Source organism: Ascaphus truei, unplaced genomic scaffold, assembly GCF_040206685.1.
Source record: "Ascaphus truei isolate aAscTru1 unplaced genomic scaffold, aAscTru1.hap1 HAP1_SCAFFOLD_1443, whole genome shotgun sequence".
NCBI classification, from domain to species: Eukaryota; Metazoa; Chordata; class Amphibia; order Anura; family Ascaphidae; genus Ascaphus; species Ascaphus truei.
Genome location: NW_027454327.1, coordinates 49295 through 66626, shown reverse-complemented (window position 1 = coordinate 66626; position 17332 = coordinate 49295). Strand labels below are relative to the sequence as shown.

General features: G+C 50.2%; 1 protein-coding gene across 3 annotated transcripts in view; it reads right to left on the bottom strand.

Moving 5' to 3' along the window:
* LOC142475940 (plexin-D1-like) overlaps positions 1-17332 on the bottom strand; it is a 72994-nt gene that overhangs the window by 19459 nt on the left and 36203 nt on the right. For all 3 annotated transcript variants that reach the window (XR_012791210.1, XR_012791211.1, XM_075581604.1), the window contains exons 12-25: positions 15550-15707; positions 15125-15276; positions 14744-14843; positions 13681-13820; positions 12470-12643; positions 11891-11981; positions 10601-10885; positions 9185-9337; positions 6979-7093; positions 5325-5432; positions 4327-4439; positions 3124-3231; positions 1169-1299; positions 331-529 (exon numbers count right to left, since the gene is read on the bottom strand). Coding sequence is in view for 1 of the 3 variants with exons in the window: in XM_075581604.1 (XP_075437719.1) it covers positions 331-529; positions 1169-1299; positions 3124-3231; positions 4327-4439; positions 5325-5432; positions 6979-7093; positions 9185-9337; positions 10601-10885; positions 11891-11981; positions 12470-12643; positions 13681-13820; positions 14744-14843; positions 15125-15276; positions 15550-15707 (2027 nt within the window). In the remaining 2 variants the exon portion in view is untranslated. The remainder of the gene's footprint in view (positions 1-330; positions 530-1168; positions 1300-3123; positions 3232-4326; positions 4440-5324; positions 5433-6978; positions 7094-9184; positions 9338-10600; positions 10886-11890; positions 11982-12469; positions 12644-13680; positions 13821-14743; positions 14844-15124; positions 15277-15549; positions 15708-17332) is intronic.

The window sequence follows — 17332 nt, the reverse complement described above, 5'->3', positions numbered from 1 at the left end:
AAGATCTCCAGGGGAACATGTCCATCATTTAGAAATTCTTCTACTTGTCTAATTTTTTAATTCTATTATATTTATTCATACAAAAAAGCCCCAGGCGCCTGGTCATAGAGTGTAAGTTCCTTGGGACAGGGTCCTCCTTACCTACTGTAACAATGTATGTTAATGCCCGATTTTGTTGTTTCTGTCCTCGTCCTCTATCCCTGTTGTACTGTGCTATGGGCTATGTTGGCACATTATAAATAAATGATGATAATAAGAATAATTAAACATATCTCTGAGTTGGCCCTGCGCGGTGCTACCCCTTTTGAGTATGACGTGGGAACCCAGTACCTTGAGGCAGCTGTACATGCAGATGGACATCCAGTTGGTCAACATCTTCTCCACCACGGACTCCGTCCTGCGCAGCATCAGCTTGGGGTTCTTGGAGGCCGAGGAGTCAATGAGATCCACCAGGAGGTCCTTCATGATGCTCGTATAATACTCCAGCTTCCCGTGCAGTGCGATGGTGAGCAAGGAGGCCAAATTACACCTGGAGGGGGCAGACAATGATGGATGAGGAGGGAAAAAGGGTCAGGTGAGTCCATCCCTGCAGGTCAGTCAGTTGTTGGCATGTCGGTCATAGCATGTCATCCATGGCATGTCGGTCCTAGCATGTCATCCATGGCATGACGGTTCTAGCATGTCATCCATGGCATGACGGTTCTAGCATGTCATCCATGGCCTGTCGTTCCTAGCATGTCATCCATGGCCTGTCGTTCCTAGCATGCATAAACAAAGGCTGGTGTGTGATTTGGTAAATGTGGCTTTTCTTTGATCTACTACACGGCTGGGCGACCGTCCCGTGTACATGGCAAATGCGCTGTCATCACATTCTGACATCACAGTGACCAAATACCGAGACTTTCCATTGCACGGATATTAATTCACTGCGGGGGAAGAAATACAACGGGTGTTTCATGCTAAGTTGTATCTCAGCCCAGGGGGGGGGGGGGGGGTCCTTGATGGATCAAAACGTTGGCAATGAAATCTGTGTGACATTGGGGTCTGCTCTGCCCTCTGGCACTTCCCTCCCTGCCGTACTGCACCTGACCCCATTCTTGCTCTCAGGGATTCCTGGACGATCAGCCCACACTACCCCCCAGCCCTGCTCCTCTGCTGCGGCCATTACCTGTCTCTGACCGCAAAGTCTTTCTGATGCTCCATGGCGTGGATGAACGTGACCAGGAAGTGCTTGTTGTTGAGCAGGGTGGACAGCAAAGCCATCCCTTCCTCCATGTTTGTCCTGCAGCTCTCGGGAATCTAACGAGTCAAGATATCGGAGGGGGGGACACATCTATAAACCAACACAAACATAATCCTGGACACTTACAGGGAGAGACCCCTTCACTGCTGACGTTTTAATCGGACATATACAACTCTGAAGTGTTGCTGGCCCCTCTAGCAGTGGAGGGGTTAATATGAGATCCTTCCCTGGGACGTTACAGGTTATTCACTAGTCTTGTATCTCCTCCTTTCGTTGCGCTTCCTCTGCTAGCTCCTCGTTTCCCGTGGGACACACAGCGAGGCGCAGTGAGCAGTTTGGCTGCATCTCCCACCAGCTCCTAATTGCTGAGCTGGGCGAGAATCCCAAAAACATACCCAAGCCCCTCCGGCTCGACACCCTGCGAGTGCTGCACAGCCCAACGGGCCCTTTCTGGCGAATGGAAAATGACAGGAGTTCCAGCGTAAGGCTGGGTCCATAGAGGGGGAAGCCGCGCTGAGCCGTGCGGACGCTCCGCGCTGAGACCCGTCATCTTCAATGAGGATGTCTTTAGAGGGGGCTCCCGCGAGCGTCCGCCGGCGTGCTGAGGCGCTGGGATTTTCAGCCGACAGCCGAAACTGTTTCTCAGCGCGCTGTTGGCTGAAAACACCCAATCAGCGCGAAGCAGCGTCATGACGTTGACGCTTCGCGGGCTATTGGCTCAGCAACGTCACTGCCCCGCCTCCCGATCGTGCACGCTGGCTCGCCTGCCAGTCCATGGATTCGCTCCTGACCGAGCAGGCGAGCCTCAGCGTCAGCGCGGAGGAGCGCGGCTTCCCCCTCCATGGCCTCAGCCTAACATCGGATTTCACAAATGAAAGCAAAATATCCATTCATTTGGGTGACTTTGCCCACTGCTCCCAGGCCCGGAGCTCCCTGCCTGTCATGCTTTGTGTGAGTAGAGTTACTAGCTCCTCCGCTGCTGCTGCTGCTGCTTTAATCTTTGCCCTGTTACTGTACAAGCTGCTGGGGCTTCGGCCAAAACAAATGGCCAGTTGATTTTTCCTCTTTCGGTGCAAATCTTGAGCCAGCAGGCGGGGAATTCGGAGGTACACCGTCCAAAACCACCAAAATCCCCAAAGGAATCATGCAGCACACCACACACACACCAATAATACAAATAGCGCTGAATTATCTCTTAAAAGAAGCAAATAACCCCAGGTGTGAGCACGTGCACATGTCCCCGACAGGTCTGCAACCCTGCCCTTCCCCATTATCTCTTAGCATACAGTGCTTCCACTGCAGCCAGGGATTCTGGGAAATGACATGCAAATGAGCACAGTGTCACCTTTTGCTTCTCATCCATTTTAACATGGACTCCTATAAGCGTATGCCTGCCGCATTACACAGCTTGTCAACACAGCCTGGGTTAATTAAAGAAGTGCAGAGCCAGTAAACCTACTCACAGACAGCTATTCAGACCTTTTGTCTCTCATCAGTGTGAGTGAGGTTATTCTGGCTTTGCAATATGACGCTGGAATAGACATTAATTAAGTTATGGTGGGTAATAAAGTGACAAAAACCCTCCACAGCCCTGTGCCCGGCAAATACAAACATTACTTGTGACCATTCTTTAAAGAAGCAAAATGCCCAGTGTGCCCCCAGCCCAGGAAGTGGAGCTTTCCCCGCGCAGAAGGGGCCGTCAGAACAAAGCTACAATCTGCTGCAGGACGAGCGCCTCCGCGCACCTGGGCTGTGTCAGGGGGTTATGGGGGATTTCCTGCCTTAATGGATTTCACAAGGATCTGCTTCCCACAGCAATGTGTGACCCTGGCTGACCCCGGGAACATGTTCAGTGAGAGCGGCACATGTGAAATACTCACGTTCCACTCGCCGCAGAGAAGAGGGTGCGTCTCCGGGACCTGGAACCCCAGCTGGGAGTTGAAGTTTTGGGGTGGGAGGATGTAGCGCTCTTCATACAGAGAGGAACACTGCCAGGGAAACGAAGTGCGTCAGAGGTGGAAGCTCGTGGACGAGTGACAGACTGTGATGAAGACGAAGCTTTTCTAGGTTCGCAGCTCACCCACAAGGTGCCATGTTTACACTGCACTCTCTGTGCATGAGCAGTCAGCTCACGGGCCCCATGTAACATGCCTGGGGTTACATGCTAAGTAACAGGAGGCGGGCAGAAGAGCAAAGCAAAGGAATGTCACAGGAAGCAAAGCCAAATATCATTAATGATGCTATTATGAGACAGGAGAGTAGGGAAAGGGGCAGATTCCTGCTCTAACAGGGGGAGGAACGCAAAACACGCAGACCCCTCTCTGACAGGGGGAGGAACGCAAAACACGCAGACCCCTCTCTGACAGGGGGAGGAAGTAAAAACACGCAGACCCCTCTCTGACAGGGGGAGAAACGCAAAACATTCAGACCCCTCTCTGACAGGGGGAGGAACGCAAAACACGCAGACCCCTCTCTGACAGGGGGAGGAACGCAAAACACGCAGACCCCTCTCTGACAGGGGGAGGAAGTAAAACACACAGACCCCTCTCTGACAGGGGGAGGAAGTAAAACACACAGACCCCTCTCTGACAGGGGGAGGAAGTAAAACACACAGACCCCTCTCTGACAGGGGGAGGAAGTAAAACACACAGACCCCTCTCTGACAGGAGACCAGTGGTAAAATCTCCTGTCTCTTGGACAATCCCCAGCTATGATACATTATAAGAACATCAGAGTGAATATTCCTGCAGTGAAAGGGTTAATATTACGTATTGGGGGTCTGCGCAGAGGAGGTGTGTGGGGGGCAGGGGGTGAGTTACTAAGAAACCCGATTAGCTGAGGTCTTTTGAACTGGGCAGGAGGGGACTTATAACATTTTCATTTATTTTGCCAGCTTCTCCCCCCGGATACTCGCTTCCTCTTTTTTTGGTTTTACCTGGATGTTCATCCTCCTCACCCCCCCCCCCCCCTGAACTTAAAGCAACGAGTAAAAACACACGGGGGCATCCATGTAAAAAGTGACCGTGCAAACTAGTCTTTTCCTAACAACAGCCATACAGCTAATGAATGAGGGTCCGACCTACCTTCGGGAAGAACGTGCGTGTGACAAAATGCTTGTACTCAAGGAAGGGGATCCCCTGGCTTCGGTTCAGTTCCTTGGTCAGGTCTGTCATATCTGTCTGAAGCTCGGCGAATCCTGCACCACGGAGGAGAGACAGACGTCAGAGGGATCTCCCTGTCCCTAATCAGGGCTGGGGGCCGTGCTGATCCTTTCTTCCGTTTAGTAACAAAGGAGAGAGAGGGAGTGTGTGGGACGATACCTTTTATTAGACCCACAAGTAGTTGATATGTCACAAGCTTTCCAACCTCTCGGGATCCTTCATCGGGTAACCCTGACCCTGAGAGGCTGGAAAGCTTGTAACGCATCAACTATTTGTTACTGTCGAATCAGAAACCCCACTTAGAAGTGAATCAATAGGCTGAGAGATAAGGGCTGACCCTTATACACCTTGCTGTTCTCATACTACAGAGCCTTTAGTGTTATACAGCACCAGGCTCTAAGGAGCTCACACTGACCAATGTGTGATTGCGTCATTTGTGTATTCTGAAAAGTATGTTTACTCTGCTCGGGAATGTCTCCGGTTCATGCCTTCTGTCCCTGGCACGTTTAGGTCCCACCTGGTTATTAGAGGCACCTTTTCCAAACTGGGTTATCTTTCCTTGGAGTCCAAGAACAGTAACACTACGTTTTATCTGCCCTGTAATACGTAAGGTGGACGCCTTCCTCCAGTTCTACACCCGCTATGTCCATAATGTGCAAGAACCGCTTGGAGAAGACTCAAACACGGAGCCAGCCGGGAACTAGCAGAGGTGGTGGCTGGCAGGAACCTGAGGGTAGAACATTGTTCCGAGAGTATAGTTCATGAGCTGGAACCTGAGGGTAGAACATTGTTCTGAGAGTAGAGATCATGAGCTGCCTCATTGGTCATTCTGGCTTAGAAGACCTTCCCATGAGTCATGGTGGCCTCCTGGGAAGCCTGCCGAGATGTTCCACACTGGCAAATGCTCTGCAGTTTGTTACCTTTCCGAATTTCCTCCCGGATCTGGGACTCCATCTCCTCCATCTGAACCAGAGTTTTCTGCCAGTAGCGCTCAGCTCTTCGACTCTTAGTGCAGAAAACAAACAGAGCTGGTGGAAGAGGCGAGAAGCGAAGTCTTACTAAACGTGTTATTCAGACACAGCAGATAAGGACAATTGAGATTACCCATTACTCCCCTATCCTGTGAAACCTCAGACACTATTAAGTCTCTGGCTTTTTTCCCCCTTGTGCCCATCCCAAGATTTTATGAATGAATTTTACCTCTACAACCTGCTGGGAGACTATTCCATGCATCCACTACTCTTTCATTCTCACATGTGTTTTGAGTGACTTGTATCCATTTACCTGTTGAATGTTGGCTTTCATATAAGAATAATGCGCTACTCCATGCTATAAATGATGCATTTATTCCATTGTACAGTATACTGATCCCCAGCGTGTCTGGGTTCGGATCATTCCATGGTACAGTATACTGATCCCCAGCGTGTCTGGGTTCGGATTATTCCATTGTACAGTATACTGATCCCCAGCGTGTCTGGGTTCGGATTATTCCATTGTACAGTATACTGATCCCCAGCGTGTCTGGGTTTGGATTATTCCATTGTACAGTATACTGATCCCCAGCGTGTCTGGGTTCGGATTATTTGATTGTACAGTATACTGATCCCCAGCGTGTCTGGGTTCGGATTATTCCATTGTACAGTATACTGATCCCCAGCGTGTCTGGGTTCGGATTATTCCATTGTACAGTATACTGATCCCCAGCGTGTCTGGGTTCGGATTATTCCATGGTACAGTATACGGATCCCCAGCGTGTCTGGGTTCGGATTATTCCATTGTACAGTATACTGATCCCCAGCGTGTCTGGGTTCGGATTATTCCATTGTACAGTATACTGATCCCCAGCGTGTCTGGGTTCGGATTATTCCATGGTACAGTATACTGATCCCCAGCGTGTCTGGGTTCGGATTATTCCATGGTACAGTATACTGATCCCCAGCGTGTCTGGGTTCGGATTATTCCATGGTACAGTATACTGATCCCCAGCGTGTCTGGGTTCGGATTATTCCATTGTACAGTATACTGATCCCCAGCGTGTCTGGGTTCGGATTATTCCATTGTACAGTATACTGATCTCCAGCGTGTCTGGGTTCGGATTATTCCATTGTACAGTATACTGATCCCCAGTGTGTCTGGGTTCGGATTATTCCATCATTACATTATTCCCTCTGTTGTATGGAGCTTGTGGTTACTTGAGTCCTGATGTTATATGTTTTTAGCTCTTGATATGTTATTTTGGTGGCCCTGTTGTATATACGTTTGGCCCGTTAGTTTTTTTGGGCCAGTGGCGGACCTACAACCCTGACGCCTGTAGGCACAGGGGGCGGCCCTCTGCCCTATCGTATTGACGTCACCATGTGTCGCCGCATTGTCATGGCAACGCCGCGTCATGCGATGCTGCGCCATCATTTGACGTCGGGTCACCATGGCGACGCGACGTTACAAGAGGGGGCCGCTCCGGGAAAAGGTAAGGCTCTCTCACACACATTTTCTCCCCCAAAAATTACCCCCCCCCCGAAAATTGCCATTCTACATTATAACCTACCCAGCCGGGAAATCCGCCCCTGCACTCACCCACGACAGAGAGAAGTAACAGAATGCTGCAGATGACGATGGATACTATGATGGACAAATCGATGCCGGTCAGGTGCAGCACGGTGATAGTTTGGTTGAATTTACCAACCTGGATCTGTGAAATAAACAAAGGTCCCGTGGTGAGAATTCTGCGCGCTGCTAATCCCTCTGGTATTAGGCCCCGTCCCCACTGCTCGCGGGCGTACAAAGTATGGCCGTCTAGGGGCAGGCCCCAGTCCGAGTGTGTGCGCACACGTACAAAGCGCGATCGCCTTTCCCAAAGACAAGAAATTTGTCTTCTGGCGCGGCGGCTGAGCGTTGGTCACGGCGGCGGCCCAGCCAATGAGGGCGAACAAGCCGAGTGACATCATGGCCACGCCCCCCGCGACGCCTCCCTGTTGCGAGTGATCTGAAGTCCTCAGATCGCTCGGGGGAAAGCCATGGGCGCCACCAGGCACTCCGCTGCTCGCTCGCGCGCTCACTGGGACCGTAGCCTTAAAGTGAATAAACTGAGACGGTGAAGCCTGACACTTCTGTCCTTCTCAGTGAATGTGACACCGTCATACCCTTCAGCATGAAGCCGTGACTGTGACTTTCACATCCTTCAGACTGAAGAATGTCAGCTCTTTGGGAGAGCGGTGTAATCTCACACCGTCTTCTCCTGCAGCTTCTCCCCATGCTGGACACACTTGGATTGTGGAGAAGTTACTTTATACAGAAAATGTGATTAGAAGCTCTTCGGTGATGAATTGCCTTGTGTTTTTCCACCTATTCCCAAAGCGTATCAATCACTGGTCATTTCATGCAAACCTCTGACTGATACAATGAGTCAGAAAATCGCAGAGCAAAGCCGCACGCAACTGAGGGATTCAGCAAAACAGAAGGACAGTGTTTCAATAAACCCCCAAAAGAAGCCATGCAGAATAAACTCCCAGAATCCTTTACTACCACAAACTATCTATAATTATTCGCAGCATGTGTTATTTCTCTAGTGCGAGCAACATATATTCCCTTCAGTAAAATGACTTTATTGTGACCGCTTGCGGCAGGAAAATGGAGGAGGAAGAAGGAGGGTTAAGAACGGGGAAAAGGAAATCAAAGGGAGTTTCGCTTCTGCAATCGCCAGGGATGAGGTCACCGAGCGGACATGTGACCTTCTGCTGTCACTCGCTGCGGACATGGGACTTGCTGCTCTCATTAACCCCATCGCTGCTGGAGCATCCTGGATATCCCGTGTGTTAATCTCTTCAGTGCCAGTGATGTCCTGCCTGACATTGCTCTGCAATCCTCTCAATGCCCCTCTCTGGCACTGAAAGGGTTAACAAGCGGGAAACAATAGAAATCTACATAACTTCATAGGCCTCCTTGCGATCTCTGCTGGGTTACTATTCTATGCGTCTACTACTTTCGCAGTACAAGAAATACTTGCGTCCCTCGCTCCAGAGTCTGTAATGTTCCGTTTAATAGCAGGACCTCTTGTCCTTGTAAAGTGAGCTCTTTGTATTAGAGACACACAGGGGCCTGCACGCACAGCTGTGTGTGCACTATGCTACACTCATTAACTCACAGGTATATTCTGCCTCGTTACATTTTACGCTGCCCGAGGGGACCAGCAATTTCGTCACGGACAATAAATATCACATGTCACAAAACACAAACAGGTACAAATGTCCCATCAGGGGGGACCGGAAGCAAATGATACTGACAAGTTATTGAAATAGATATCAATGTGTGTCATGCCTGCCTCACAGTACAGTCCCTTGAAGCCATGAAGGGGTTAAAGCAGGGGTAGCCAACTCCAGTCCAGTCCCCAACGGGTCAGGTTTTCGGGATACCCCTGCTTCAGCAAAGGTGGCTCAATCAGAAGCTCAGACTTCGACTGAGGGACTGATAGAGCCACCTGTGCTGAAGCAGGGATATCCGTAAACCCATATCTGTTGGTGGCCCTTGAGGACTGGAGTTTGCCAGTCGAAGACTGAGCCACTGATTGAGCCACCTGTGCTGAAGCAGGGATATCCTGAAAATCTGACCCGTTGGTGGCTCTTGCGGACTGGAGTCGGCCACCCCATGGGCTAAAGGAATGGACATATGGAGTTGAGTAGACCGTGGTCCCCCACGCCACGTGTGAGGAGGATCTGTGCAGAAGGGTCCCGGGGAGATATAGATGAGTGTCGGTGAGTGAGGTCAGGCTGCTGCTGCTGCTTACCGTGACAGGTAGATAGCGCTCTGAGGAGCTCAGAGATTCATTGATGCTGCAGTGAATGACTTTGTCATTGAAGATAAAGTTCATCTCGCAGGGGATGTGTCCGACCTTCACCTGGTATTCCTCCTCCTTCAGGCCCAGGCCATCCGGCTCTTTCTAACAGACACAAGGATAGAGGTCAGGGCACTGGAAGCTAATAACAGGAGCAAACTCAAACTGCTATCACAGGGCTGGTCAACTCCAGTCTTCAATGGCCACCAACAGGTCAGGCTATAATGATATCCCTGCTTCAGTACAGGCGGCTCAGTCAACGGCTGAGCCACTGATTGAACCACTTGTGCTGAAGCAGGGATATCCCCAATTCCTGGCCTGTTGGTGGATCTTCTGGACTGGTGTTGTATGTATGTATGTATGTATGTATGTATGTCTGTCTGTCTTTATTTATATAGCGCCATTAATGTACATAGCGGTTCACATTAGTAATACACGTGATCATCATATAAATAGCAAATAATACAAATAATACAAATAACAGATCATGGGAAGAAGTGCTTCAGACATAAAAGTAACATTTAGGAAAAGGAGTCCCTGCCCCGAAGAGCTTACAATCGAATTGGTAGGTATGGATAACGTACAGAGACAGTAGGAAGGTGTTCTGGTAAGTGCGTCTGCAGGGGGCCACAGTCAATGTATGCGGTGTATAGTATCAGCTACGGGGCTACTCATATGCTTCGTTAACCAGTTGTGTTTTGAGTTGGGTCTTAAAGGCGGATAGAGAGGGTGCTAGTCGGATATTGAGGGGAAGGGCATTCCAGGGGGGTGGGGCAGTCAGTGAGAGGTTTAAGGCGGGAGAGGGCTTTAGACACAAAAGAGGTAGAGAGAAGACATCCTTCAGCAGAACGCAAGAGGCGGGATGGTGCGTAGCGAGAAATTAGGGATGATGTAAAGAGGGGCAGAAGAGTGTAAAGCTTTAAAAGTGAGGAGGCCCCCCTTGTGCTGTTGGATCCTTATCCGACCAATACAACAAATACAACATTATTCGGACTGAGAACACGATGCTGCAGCCAATCCTTTCCAGGCTTACCAAACCGGCCATTAAGAGCTGCCGGAAATATTATCTTACACCATAACTGCCTGCAAAGCACGCAATAGCTGCACAATCACACACCGTGTAATGAGATCAGGGTGGGAAAAAAAGCCATTTATAAAAACAATATTTATGTGCTATATTTATGGCCGCTGAGAAGGAGTGCAGCCGTGCTCCCCCCCTGCCTGCGATACATTAATAGCACAGGATTGTGTTACACGGGGCAGCATGCAGCAGATCCAGCTCTGCAGCGAGCAGGTGAGGTGTGCAGACTGAGCGGACCACTCGTCCTTATCTGGTATCAGTTACTTTGTATCGGGACGCCTCCTTACATGAATCACCAGGGTCAGGGGCTCTCCCACGTGGTGTTTGATCAGCTTCTCTTTGTTGGCAGTGAAGAACATGGGGTCGGGGAGATACTCCAGCCTGAACTGGTGACCCCCGCAGCAGAGCGGGTCCTCCCCGGCCGCCGGCCCCTCCCCGGGCTCTGCTCGCTCCTCGGAGAACAGGACGCCATTGAAGTAAAAGTCCACCGTGACTTTCTTGTCCACCAGGGTGTGGTTGGGGGCGGTGGGTGAGGGGCAGGTGAACAGAACGGGGCTGAGGACGGTGCAATTCTGAAAGAGAGAAAGGGGTTCAAGTGTCCACACTGGCCCGGGCCATCTCACTCAGGGGAACGCAGGGGCACTCGTTTGAGAACAGTTATACTCAACAGAAGGCAGTCTCACGCATTACAAGGCAGTCTCACGCATTACAAGGCAGTCTCACGCATTACAAGGCAGTCTCACGCATTACAAGGCAGTCTCACGCAATACAAGGCAGTCTCACGCATTAAAAGGCAGTCTCACGCATTACAAGGCAGTCTCATGCATTACAAGGCAGTCTCATGCATCAGAAGGCAGTCTCATGCATTACAAGGCAGTCTCACGCATTACAAGGCAGTCTCCCATTCATTAGAAGGCAATCTCTCATTCATTGGAAGGCAGTCTCACTCATCAGAAGGCAGTCTCACTCATCAGAAGGCAGTCTCATTCATCAGAAGGCAGTCTCACGCATTACAAGGCAGTCTCACGCATTACAAGGCAGTCTCACGCATTACAAGGCAGTCTCACGCATTACAAGGCAGTCTCATGCATCACATTACAAGGCAATCTCATGCATCAGAAGGCACTCTCACTCATCAGAAGGTAGTCTCATGCATTACAAGGCAGTCTCACGTATTACAAGGCAGTCTCCCATTCATTAGAAGGCAGTCTCTCATTCATTGGAAGGCAGTCTCACTCATCAGAAGGCAGTCTCACTCATCAAAAGGCAGTCTCACTCATCAGAAGGCAGTCTCATTCATCAGAAGGCAGTCTCATTCATTAGAAGGCAGTCTCACTCATCAGAAGGCAGTCTCACTCATCAGAAGGCAGTCTCACTCATCAGAAGGTAGTCTCTCATTCATTAGAAGGCAGTTTTCACTCATCAGAAGACAGCCTCGCTCATCTCGTTCATTAGAAGACAGTCTCACACATTAGAAGGCAGTCTCGCTCATTAGAAGGCAGTCTCGCTCATTAGAAGGCAGTCTCGCTCATCAGAAGACAGCCTCGCTCAGCTTGCTGCTGCCGGCATGCTCTCACCGTTTGCCCCCAGCTCTGGCTTCGGATCCTCATTGTCACTTTCTGCACCGTATCGAACCTTTCTCCGGTCAGAAGGATAATCCGGCCCCCGCTGGACAGAGCACAATGAAAAGTTCAGAGGTCATCATCCCCTCAATCCCTAATTACCCCCAATTAATCATGAAATCAGAGCATGTGTAAGACAGGGGAAACTGGGTCTGACGAGCTCAATCTGTGGCTCCTGCACCGTCCCGTCCCGTCTGGCTCACCTGTCACCTCGGACAGCACTATTTGTGGTGGAATCAGCACAGGCAGATGTGATGTGCTCAAAGGTATATGAATATTCCACTTCAAAGACTAGTGCATGACTATATAGTCAGTAACGAGCTGCAGGAGTTTGGGATATCATTTCTTCACAGTGTTTTATCCTTACAGCTTTAATGTCAAAGCAGAGCAGATCCCACCAGACCCTACAGATCCCGCCAGTTCTACAGGACCCTACAGATTCCGTCAGTTCTACAGGACCCTACAGATTCCGTCAGACGCTACAGATCCCACCAGACCCTATAGAGCCAACCAGACCCTACAGAACCTGCCTACCTCACGGGGCTGTTCTCAGGCCTCATGCTGGTTATTGCTGGGTTCTCATGGTACTGGAAGGTGAGGTTCTTATTGACACAAGATCTTCTTTCAAACTGGACACAGACCTGGACATTCTGGGTGGGAGTGGGACCCAGCGCTGGCACAGTGCACTGGATGCTGCTCTCCGTGCGCCTGAGAATACAGCGTGGGAAGGTACAGTCGCTGAGAGGAGAGATGGGGACGGGGGAGGCACATCTGAGAGGAGAGAGGGGGGGCGCTGAGAGGAGTGGGAGGCACAGCTAAGATGAGAGAGGGGGAGGCACCACTGAGAGGAGGGGGGGCGCTGAGAGAAGGGGGAGGCACAGCTAAGAGGAGAGAGGGGGAGGCACCACTGAGAGGCGCTGAGAGAAGGGGGAGGCACAGCTAAGAGAGAGGGGGAGGCACCACTGAGAGGCGCTGAGAGAAGGGGGAGGCACAGCTAATAGGAGAGAGAGAGAGGGAGAGGCACTGCTGTGAGGAGAGAGAGAGGGAGGCACCTCTGAGAGGAGAGGGGAGGCACAGCTGAGAGGAGAGAGAGAGGGGGAGGCACAGCTGAGAAGAGGGAGGGGGAGGCACTGTTGAGAGGAGAGCGAGGGAGGGGATCACTGATGTGAGGAGAGAAGGAGAGGCACCACTGAGAGGAAAGAGGGAGGGGTTCACTGCTGAGAGGAGAGAGGGAGGGAGAGACCCCTGAGAGGAGAGAGGGGGAGGCACAGCTGAGAGGAGAGAGAGGGGGAGGCATAGCTGAGAGGAGAGAGGGGGAGGCACCGCTGAGAGGAGAGAGGGAAGCACTGCTGAAAGGAGAGAGGGTGAGGCACCGCTGAGAGGAGAGAGAGAGGGGGAAGCACAGCTGAGAGGAGAGAGAGAGGGGGAGGCACAGCTGAGAGGAGAGAGAGGGGGAGGCACAGCTGAGAGGAGAGAAAGGGAGGCACAGCTGAGAGGAGAGAGAGAGGGAGGCACCGCTGAGAGGAGAGAGGGGGAGGCACCGCTGAGAGGAGAGAGAGAGAGGGGGAGGCACAGCTGAGAGGAGAGAGAGAGGGGGAGGCACAGCTGAGAGGAGAGAGAAAGGGGGAGGCACAGCTGAGAGGAGAGAGAGGGGGAGGCACAGCTGAGAGGACAGAGGGGGAGGCACCGCTGAGATGAGAGTGATTCGTGCATGCCAGATAAGATAGTTCAGATACACAACTCACACAATGTCTGTGCATTCCATGGTTTCATCGAGCAGGACATGTATCTCTCTCCCGATCTCCAGCCTCCTCCCTGAGATGGTAACTTTGGTCCCTCCAGCTCTGGGGCCAAAATCCGGAGATATAGAGAACACTTCAGGGACCTGCAAACACGGGAAGAAATTCACTCACATTGCCCCAAGTATATGTGTGTATATATATATTCCGTATTTCCTCGATTGTAAGACGCACATCGATTTGGCACTTACAATCCAGGAAAATAACTTTTCACTTACCATGTTTCCGGAGTGGTCCCATGTCGGCGGAGGATGAAGCGGGGGCGGCGGCAGGAGAGGTCCCACGTCTGCAGAGGATTGAAGATGGACAGCGGGCGGGCAGGCGGGCGTGTGGCGGCGGCGGGAGAAGATCACCATAGAACAGGAGACCTGAGCAGGGGCAGAACGGCATAGCGGAACGACTGGGGTGGAGCGCGCTGTAACCCCGGAAGTATAACACTGGTCGACTTCCGGTGTTACAGCCGTTCCTCTATGCCGCTCTGCCCCTGCTCAGGTCTCCTGCTCTATGGTGATCTTCTCCCGCCACCCTCCCGCTGTCCATCTTCAATCCTCTGGGACCTCTCCTGCCGCCGCCACCCCCGATTCATCCTCCGCTGACATGGGACCGCTCAGGAAACATGGTAAGTGAGAAGGAGGTGCTTAGGAGACACCTTTTACCCTTCATTTTTTTAAAACATCGATTCTAAGACGCACCCCGATTTCAGACATGTGGGAATTGGAAAAAAGGTGCATCTTAGAATTGAGGAAATATTGTATATATATATATATATATATATATATATATATATATATATATATATATATATACAGGATGCTACAAAGCACCGCACACATAACACCTTTCTAAACCTACTATAAATAAAGACTATTTCTTATGGAATAAAACATTTAAAGCAGCGTGTCAGCCCTTCTGCATGTGTATACAGTGCCACTGTTTATTAATGTGTTTCTGTGGGGGTGTAAGCAGCATCCTTATTGCACAGAGATGAGACAGGGACAAGGTGACTTACCATGTAAGCATATCTCTCCTTGGAACGGCCTCCTCCACTCACATCCACGGTCACCCAGTCACTGAGCATGCTGGGAGCTGGTCCTGTCACACACACAATCCTGAGGACAGAGGGTCACCAACAGCTGTAACTCAAACCCCTGCAATCCCAGCAATGCATTCTCATATAGTGCTACCTGTATACTATACTGTGCAACTGCAGAGCACAGAGCACAGAGCATATGAGCAGCATTGTTACTATACAACACCCACATACACACACACATATACACACACACATATACACACACACATATACACACAAACACACACACACACACACACACACACACACACACACACACACTCTATATGCATACACATAATGCTGCTGCATACTCACTCCTGAGACACTACATATCTCTCTGGGATGGGGGTGCATATGATGTCCCCGATCTTGACCCCGTCAGCGATGTCACTGAACCGGCTTCCGAGGTTGAGTCCATGTATAGTGAGAAGAGTCCCCCCGTCCAGCGGCCCACTGACCGGATCAATCTGTAATGAGGAGTGACCAGTGGGTGAGAACACTACCCCCCTGGGAAACATCGAAAATAAATGATTGGTCCCCAAAGACTTCCATGCTGCTTGGTATAACAAAACTGAGTAACTCTGTACACTTCCAGGTTCCCAAACGTTTTCCTAGTACAGTCATATACCTTGGAGTATACAGCCCATGTCTCGCTGATAATGCAGTACCATGTTACTGGATACTGCCATGCAGGGCTGGCACAGCCTGGACCCCAGCTCCTTCCCAAGTTACATTGTTACCTTCTTGATCTCAGGCGCGGGGCAGCTGTCCAGGACAGGCTGGGAGTCGCTGCTCAGCCTACAGGAGTCTCTGTTCCAGGTGCAGCGATGGCCAAAATCCGTGCGCCCCAGGCAGAGGGAGCAGTCGGAGGTCTCTGAGGAACAGTTATACACCTCCACTGAGAAAGAGAGAAGACATACTCACAACTGCTCTACATTGCTGCACGAGGCAGGGGTGGCCTTGTGGTTACAGCTCTGGTGGGAAGCCCTGGCTGGCAAGGTGAATGATCCCATGTTGCCTCCAGTAGCAAACAGAACAGTAAATTGTAAGCTCTCCGGGACAGAGATTATAGAACCATGCTATTCAGGAATAAAATATCATCATTATTATTATTATTATATGCTCCTCCCATTATAATTCCAAAACAAAACCAAACGGCGAGGTGACACTGTCACTGCCACCGAAACCAGAACAGAAAGGACTCCTAATTCTGTCACTGTTGGCCAGGGCAGCAAACAGAATTCACAGCAACATATCTATAACCATCCCAGAATCCTTAGCGGCAGTGGAACCATTGTATGCCAAGAGATAATGGGGAAGGGCGGGGCTGCAGACCTGTTTTAGACGTGTGAATGTGCTCACCAGTGGGATTTGTATTTGCTATAACCACCACAGAATATATTGCTGGCCTCCCCAGCACTGAAGGGGTGTAATTCCCCCCCCCCCCCTCAAATTCCTGTACAAACTCATCCCCTGCTCCCCTCCCAGGATCTGAGCTTGAAACCTCTCTCCTCCCGCACAGAAAGCTTTCAGTGTTGGCCCCGTAAGGATGTTTTATTGGGGGATGCGGGTCACTCACCATAGCCGGTGATAAATATCTGTCTGTGTGTGTGTGTGTGTGTGTGTGTGTGTGTGTGTAAATAATCCAGCATTTAGTGTCCACACTGGCGGTGGAGGGACATCAATTACACTATGTGTCCTAATCCCCTGGATTTATGGTCCGTGGCTGTTTGCTTTATAGTGAGAGTTACATTAGGGTCAGTTCTGTGATATTCACACTGGGTTTGTTTTAGGGTTCGGGGGAAGGGGAGAAGGTGCTTTTTGCTGTGTTACAATCCACATTTTATTGGTAAAATTCTAACAACCCCGGAAATCCGACTTTTACACGGAAAGACGTTCAAATGATGGGGATTTTTCAATTGTTGCAAGAAAAACTACCCAAGAAATGGTGCGAGCCACCGAACCCCGAGATCATTGTGTGAAAACAATTCCAAGTAATGTCCAGAAATCAACGGATTCGGGGCGGGAATCCAGGGATTTATCGGCGAGATTCCTCGAGACTAAGATTAAAAACTTTCATTCAGCTGATCATATATTTCCTTTCCAAAGACCGTCATTCTGCAGAAACATTATACACACATGCATGCTGTGATATATAGTTGTATACAGTGTGTGCATGCTGTGATATATAGTTGTATACAGTGTGTGCATGCTGTGATATATAGTTATATACAGTGTGTGCATGCTGTGATATATAGTTATATACAGTGTGTGCATGCTGTGATATATAGTTGTATACAGTGTGTGCATGCTGTGATATATAGTTGTATACAGTGTGTGCATGCTGTGATATATAGTTATATACAGTGTGTGCATGCTGTGATATATAGTTATATACAGTGTGTGCATGCTGTGATATATAGTTATATACAGTGTGTGCATGCTGTGATATATAGTTGTATACAGTGTGCATGCTCTGATATATAGTTGTATACATTGTGTGCATGCTGTGATATATAGTTG